Here is an 8,294-nt window from a genome sequence, read left to right on the forward strand (position 1 = left end):
GTATTTATTTTTGTTTAAAACGATTTTTAAATTCAAAGAACATTGTTAATTCTGTCTAATTAGGAACGCACGGCATTATAGGCCATTGTGACAGTGACATTGACATTTCAGTAGCATCAATCATCGGCAATAAGTATCGACTTTAATGTTTTTATTTTGTAAAAAAAACCGAAACTTTTACACATAACGGTTTAGATCTAAAGTCTAATAAAACATGTCCAGTCTTAAAATATGTCGAATCTGTCTTCGGATTGGAGGTAAATTGTACGAACACGATCAGTTTCAATTAAAGATGTACTATGAAAATGTCACTTCAATAAAAGTAAGTTGGATTTCATACTTTCATACACATTTTTAAACAAATTCTAAGAAGAAGAATAATAAAAGAAATGTTAGTGAATAATTAGGTATTTCAAATTAAATTTTGAGTAAAAATTGGATAACGCAATTAAACAGAAACCTCGGCTTTTTTGTCAACTTTTGGGTTAATTGGTGAATGTTTTGTACATTAACGTCTGAAGCTAGCATTATTTTGTATATAGGTTGTCAAGATGGATAATCTGCCTCGATATTTCTGCTATGAATGTGCTATGATACTCTACAAGTTTCATAAATTTAAAGAGAAGTGCCAATACAGCCTGAGAAAACTTAAATCTTTAAAACCAGTAAGTAATCCAAATATTTATATGTGAATTACTACAAATTTTGTATGAATCTCATGCGAGTCATTTATTATTTAACATAGATCATAAAACACAAAATATATTCAAGAAAGTTAAAAAAGCAAACATTTAGTATTCTAATTATCTGCATGTATTCTATGCTGAAACATTAAGATTAAAAAGATGTAATTAAATTTTTATCATAGTTAAAGACCATTCTTTTTCTAACCAGTATATTACCGTATTTCATATTATAAATGCTAAAGTTTAGATGGGTGGATGGATGTTTGTTAGAGTTTGTAGCCTAAAAATCTGAACTTATTTCAATGAAATTTGGCATAGATGTAGAGGGTAGTCTGAAAGAACACATATGCTATTCTCTTTTGTTTTTTAATTCCATGCGGACAGAGTCGCGGGCGAAAGCTAGTACATGAATAAATTTATACAATTTACATTACAGATAACATATCAAGCTATAAATAGTATAAAAAGCAATAAAGAAATCTATACAAATCTGTCTATAGCAATGGTTAATAAAAAAGTTAAAACTTACCTTTTTAATGAAATACCTGAAGAAATTAAAAATAAATTCGATGATCAAATAAACAACAGTGATGATGATTTAAATTTCAACGAAGTTAATATAAAAATTGAATCACCAAGATCAGATGTACCATCACCTAAACATGACACGTCAAGTGAATCAGATTTCCCTCAAGAGGTGACAGAAGTATTCATTAAAGATGACATATTAAAGACTGAAATATTTAAAATCGAGTGCCCTGAAGTAGAGAAAAAAAATACAGATGATACAGAAAAAGATCTAAACAGTAGATGTCTCAGAAAGAGAAAGAAGGCAGAAAAATTAAATAAAGAGAAGAATTATAAGTTTACGAGACGGAAAAGATATTTAGATTCAAATAAATGGAAGAAGATAAGTTTGAATGAAGAAGAAGCGATAAGAGATTTTGAGAAAAGAGCAGTAGATCCCAAGTATGTGCAATCAACTTATAACTGTAAAGATTGTTATAAGTTCTTCTCGAAAGAAGATATTATGTTGCGTCATTTTAAATTACGACATAATACGGTAAGAAAACCTTTTATATTATCAATAGTTCACTATACAACCCCACTAAGGGATTTTTTTTAAAGTAAAATAACACAGAAGACAGGCGTGAAGGAAAAGCAATTCCGTGTTTCGTCTGATGAGTGTGGTGCCAGAGGCCTATTTTAGTCCCTTTCACTTTCTACCCTTTTCGTCAGAGGAAAGTATGGGAAGGAAAAGTAGATTTGGCAGTGTAGTAGACGCATTGGAAGAGTAAATGTCCTCGTTTTGTGCATCTCCCTCTCTGTCAATTAAGGGTAGGCAACACATCTGCAATTGCGGATGTTTATGGGCAGCGGTCGTTTTCCATTTCGGTGGATTCAGACGGTCGTTTGCTCGTTCGCTACCTTATATTTAAAAAAAAAACATTTACAGACTCTTGGTCCATGCTATTTTTGCATAGTTTATGTTTATTTGCATTATTTTTTTATTTGTTATGTAATCCTTATGCTACATTTATGAGTTCCTAGTACTACTATTTATATCTACTTATGTACATATTATTTGTTTAGTTTTTTTTCACTGAGGGACTTAGAGTCTACCAATTCCCATTTTGTCTACCCAATTTAGATTGGACGCAGTATGTAATTTGATTTTTATATGGATTTTATTGTATTTCAGGCGATTGGTCCATACGAGTGTCGTTTCTGCCACTCCCGTTTCAGACTGGAGTGTCATCTACGCAAGCACATACGTACACACTACACCAAGTATGAATGTTTAGTCTGCAATCTCGTTGTAGCGTTTGAGTGAGTATTTTTTATAGTTGAGGATTTTAATTTCCTTACCGGTACACAATTTGACTAACAATCTTGCTAATATATACTAGCTTTCGCCAGTGACTCTCCGTGTGGAATTAAAAAAAAAGCAAAATTAGGTAGCTAATGTGTTCTTCCAGACTAAACTCTACACTACCTTTCACCGAGATCCGTTCAGCAGTTTAGGCTACAAACACTAACATCTATCTAAATTTTTGCATTTATAATATTAGTAATGAGTAGTAATGAGTAGTGAAAGTTTAGATGGATGGATGTTTGTTACAAGATATCTCCAAAACAGCTCAACGGATATCAATGAAATTAGGTGTACATGTAGATTATGGTCTAGAAAAAGACATAGGCTACTTACTTTTGTTTTTTTTTTTAATTTCAAAGCTAGAGCAGCAATAATGCGACGAGCTACTTAGACTAGAAAGAGAACTAGAGTGTTATTTAACATATTTTCAGAACAACAGCATTAATGCACGAAGAAACACACGCGGGGGTAACACGAGCGTGTAAACATTGCGGGGAACAATTCCGGTGAGAAAACATCACTTATAAAACCCTATAATTCTTCATTTTATCTCAATTTCCATTAAAAAACGCTATTGCGATATAAAGGTTGGGTTCCACTATCCTAATTGGTACATTTTATGCCACTTGTCATGCAATTCTTGTCAATCCAAACAAAAAAAAGTTCCTATTTATTACAGTTGTTAGTTAATTTATGGTACAGTGTAATGTTGTCTTTTATGTAAAAAAAGTAGCAAAACAGGCCAATTAATTCGCTAAAATAGCGAAACGACTCGCTATGACTCAATATAGCTATCATATATCCGTTAATATCACTATAGATATCTTTAATCAGAGGTAGGACGTATAGAAATAAGACATTCCCCTTTCTGTGTCTCTCCTCTGACAATTACACCTCCCCTACTTACTCTTAAAAAAAAAATAATTCAAAGAAATAAAATTAGAACTCCACCACACTTAATAATAACTTGTGCAGTTGTGTTGGACAATGGTCTTACCTCAGCAAATCTTTCCAAACCAGTACGATTTAGGGTTCTTTAAGAAGCCAGCATACTTTTGCAATGGCAACGCTTCTGTAGTTCTCTGGTACCTTGGATGGGCGTTGGTGATCACTTTGGTGTTTAAACCTCTCTTTTTTATAAGAGAAAAGGCCAAATGCTGCCTTAGAGGTTATACGTTCTTGAAGGATCCTAATTCGTGTTTTGAGAATACTATCGAAAACTGACCATTTCGTTGACGCTTTTAAAATATTTATGTAGGCACATGTCGACGTACTACACGCATTTGCGTACGCACCGCAGCCGGCATGTGTGCGCGTTATGTGGCGCCTCCTTCGTTAGTGCGGCCGGGTTGCACCAGCACAAGCGGGTCACGCATGTTGGTAGACAGGTGAGACACACGACATGACACGACACAATACGACATAACACGATACGATACGATACTACACGACACGATACGACACCACATGACACGACATCACACGACATAATACGACACTACACGACACGACACGAAACCACACGATACGATACGATACGATACTTATTTATAACACTTAAGCGCTATTTATTTAATTACTAGCCGCTCGCGACTTCGTCTGCGTGAAATTAAAAAAATAATAAAAAATGTAGTCCATGTTACTCAGTGATAACATTGTTTTTTCAGGTACAAGATTTTTTTAAATCGACCCTGTAGCTTGCGTTATTACAATACATACAAAAATAACCAGTGGTAGTGCCCGCTTTAACATGTTAGCAGTGCAGGGCTCGCCCCCAGTAATACCACGACCACACAGAAGACAGCCGTCAAATGGAAGCAATTCCGTGTACAGTCTGATGAGTGTGGTGCCGGAGGCCTTATTTAAGTCCCTTTCTCTTTACCACCCTTTTCTTATAAGGAGAGGATGGGAAGGGAAAGTGGATTTGACGGAGTTGGAGATGCATAGGAAAGGGAGATATTCTCTTTATATGCGTCTCCTCCTCTGTTGGATAAGGGTAGGCAACGCATCTGCAATTGCGGATGTCTATGGGCAGCGATCTCTTCGCCATTTTGTCGGATTCAGGTGGCCGCTTGCTCGTTTGCCACCTTATGTTATAAAAAAAATACAAAAATACTTATTTTTACTCTATAATATTAGTGAAGATAAATTGTATGTTATGCGACGTTAGACGTTAGACGTTAGGGACATAAACCGGAAAGTGTTAAGAATGAATGTGGATGGCTTACAAAAGAAAAGGAAGACCGAAATAAGTATGGAATGTGTGAAAGAGGATATGCTTAAGAAGGGAGTGGATTCAGATATGACTTGTAGTTATATGGAAGAGCACATACTGTGCCGACCCTCCTTAGGGAATGTCAAGTTGATACGATGTATTTATTGTTCCAGGAGTGCGACGTCAGCAGTGAGGACAGTTTCTGTTCGCGATGTCAGATCAAGTTCGAGTCCGCGGCCGCGTACACGGAGCACCTGCAGTCCTCGGCGCTGCATGCTGACGTCGAGTAAGTTATATATACTATTATAATAAAGCGCAAACACACACTTCTTTGTTGCTTAAGATGTCAGCAATTACAGCATATTTTCGAATAAATCTTTATTTAATAAAAGCCCTACACTTACGTCACGCTTAAGCTATATATTTTCACTTAGGGGGTAAATATTTTGGATGAATAATGTGGGAAAGAGACCATAAGTTGCTGCCAACACTAAGGAGGTAAAATTGTCAAGGTTTGTCATGTCAAGTCATTTTGAGATTTGCTTTTGATAATTTGACAAATGTAACAATAAAATAAAATTTTCATAATTTCATGCGGATAAAGCTGCATGGGAACAGATTTTAGATAAATGTTGTATGAATCCCTCTATAACACGTTTTATTGGCGCTGTAGAGGGATCCTTTACAAATTATTTAGTTATATCCAGTTTTTATTTAATTATTGTATGTTTTTTTCAGTAAAGAAGACAATGAAGAGGTACCGGCTCCGAAGCGTCGCTGCAACCGACTGAGATTTACCTTCACTAGACGTAGGAAACCAATGGATTGCTATCAAGTAATATTTTTTTTTTAAATATATATCTATGCTAACATTATAAAGAGGAGAGATTTATATTTTTGTAAGTATTGAAATAATTCAAAAACTACTGGGCCCATTTCAAACCATTAAAAAGCTACCTTATCAGTAATATAGGCTATGTTTTTTATTATTGTTCGATTTCTATCGAGTGAAGTCGCGGGCACCAGCTAGTTTACATACAAATCATTGAGATTTACCTAAAATAACTACTGGTTTCAAACAAAACATCGTTTTTCAAACATTTGAGTACAAAATTTGACCAATCTTACTTCATATTAATATTATAAATGTGAAAGTTAAGATGTATGGATATCCAGCTTTCGCCCGCGACTCCGCGCGTAATTAAAAAAAAAACAACCAAGTAGCCTATGTGTTCTTCCAGCCTATACATCTAAGACAATCATCGCTATCCTTTTAGCAATTCAGGGTACAAATTCCTACAAATATCCATCAATATCCATCCATCCAAACTTTCGTATTTATAATAATATTAAGGTTTATAAAAAATAAATTTATTATTTTAATCTTATTTGATTTGTTGCAAATTTATTGTATTTTTAATTTTAAAGTATATTTTTTTTATTCCAGTGCGGTAAACATTTTTCCACCCAAATGGAGTGTATGAACCATCATCAGAAGGAGCATCCTGGGACCTCCTTCTGTCCCCCCAGCGAGAGACACATCTGTGAGATATGCGGCGCTTCCTTAGCTGTGAGTATCATTTACTACTCAGAGACATTATACTAACACTAGCTGTTCCCGTGCGACTTCATCCGCATAAAATTATGAAAATCTTATTTTATTGTTAACATGTGTCAAATTATCAATAGCAAATGTCAAAATGACATGACATGACAAACATTGACAATCTTTCTTTCTTGATGTTGGCAGCAACTTATGGTCCCTTTCCCACATTATAGTTTTTATCCAAAATATTTACTCCCAAAGTTTAATGGCGTGAAAATATATAGTCTAAAGCGTGACGCAAGTGTAGGGCTTTTTATTAAAAAAAGAATTATTCAAAAATATGCTGTAATTGCTGACATCTTAGGCAACAAAGAAGTGTGTGTTTACGCTTTATTATAATAGTATAGATTATAAAGAGGAAAGATTAGCATTTTTGTATGTATTGAAATTAAAAAACTACTGGGTGATTTCAAAAATTCTTTCACCGTTAGTAAGGTAACATATCTGTGAGTAACAAAGGCTATATTATATGTGTTGTAGTTGCTTGCGACTTCGTTCGCGTGAAGATAAAGAAAACTTTATTTTATTTGACCGTTGTCAAATTTTTAATTTCAAATCAAAAATCAAACGCACAAATGACAACGAAGGTCATTGACATTTGATAACAATTACCGTTACCATGGCAATCTTCCTTCTTTGCTATTGGCTGATTTTGTTTCTTTGCTATTTTCTCCAAATTACTTATTCCTTCCTAAACTGTTATTAGAAAAATAGAATATTGTGTTTTAGGATTGTTAAGGGCCTGTCCCACCAAATTGTAAATTGTCTGATAACAATCTGACGTGTAATGTGATGGAAATATCGGATTTTGTTCCCTTATCTGACAGTGACGACATTTTAAGCTATCTGATCCTCTATCAGCCAGCGGTGGGATAGATCGTAATTTTTAATTAATATTTGTGATGTATGTTTTCAGCCGGGCAGTATAGCGATGCATCAAAACTTACACACGCGGGAGAAAATCTACAACTGCGAGACGTGCGGGAGACAGTTCTATTCCAGTGCTGGCTTGAAGCGACATCGTGTAGTTAGTTGAATTAGTCCAAACTTTGGCACTTTATTTCTTACTCACTTATGAGTGTGAAAGTTTAGATGGATGTTTGTTAGAGTTTGTAGCCTAAACGACTGAACGGATCTTGATGAAATTTGATATAGACGTAGAGGATAGTCTGGAAGAACACATAGGCTTCTCAGTTTCGTTTTTTTTTAATTCCACGCAGACGAACTCGCGGGCAAAAGCTAGTAATAGATGGCGGTAGTGAGATTACGTAAAAACTGTTTAAAGTCAATATATTTGAATATCTTTGTAATTCTGCAATGGTTCATCATATTGAAATTTTATAGATATTGTTAAGAACAAAACTAGTACCGTGCTGTAGAATTAGCGCTACTCTATATTATCGGCATAAACGTCACGTCCCTAGCTGACAGCTGACAGCTGTCAATGTCACTAGAAGTATGGATATTGGCGCGCAACCTGAGTCCTGACGAGAAGTGTTACTCTGAGTTTAAAGCGACAGTATCAATTAAATAAGTTGTCTGAAAATATGAAATTCTGGAGTAACGAATGGGATACATTTTTAAAAGTATCAGGTTTCTAAAAGACTAGCTTTTCGCGTGCGGCTTAATCCGCATGAAATTATAAATTTATTGTTTGCATTTGTCAAAATACCAATTACCTTACTTTGCTTCCTTGATGTTGGCAATAACTTATGGTCTCTTTCCCACATTAAGTTTTTATCCAAATAAGTACCCTCGAGTTTGATGGCGTGAAAATATATAGCCTAAAGCGTGACGTAAGGCTTTTTATTAGAACAGGAATTATTCAAAAATATGCTGTAATTGCTGACATCTTAGGCAACAAAGAAGTGTGTGTTTACGCTTTATTATAATAGTATAGAGTAGTTTAGT

At 34.7% G+C, this 8,294-nt stretch overlaps 1 protein-coding gene across 1 annotated transcript; it reads left to right on the forward strand.

Moving 5' to 3' along the window:
* The first annotated feature begins 111 nt into the window (after positions 1 to 111).
* Positions 112 to 7,419, forward strand: LOC106103096 (zinc finger protein 491-like). Its single transcript, XM_013282762.1, has 10 exons — positions 112 to 322; positions 543 to 665; positions 1,123 to 1,749; positions 2,389 to 2,516; positions 2,994 to 3,068; positions 3,821 to 3,950; positions 4,951 to 5,063; positions 5,516 to 5,612; positions 6,225 to 6,347; positions 7,300 to 7,419. Exons 1-10 carry the CDS (start codon positions 215 to 217, stop codon positions 7,417 to 7,419), a joined length of 1,644 nt encoding a protein of 547 aa, XP_013138216.1. The 5' UTR covers positions 112 to 214.
* Positions 7,420 to 8,294: the final 875 nt, after the last annotated feature.

The sequence above is a fragment of the Papilio polytes genome, unplaced genomic scaffold (genome assembly GCF_000836215.1).
Source record: "Papilio polytes unplaced genomic scaffold, Ppol_1.0 DF823868.1, whole genome shotgun sequence".
NCBI classification, from domain to species: Eukaryota; Metazoa; Arthropoda; class Insecta; order Lepidoptera; family Papilionidae; genus Papilio; species Papilio polytes.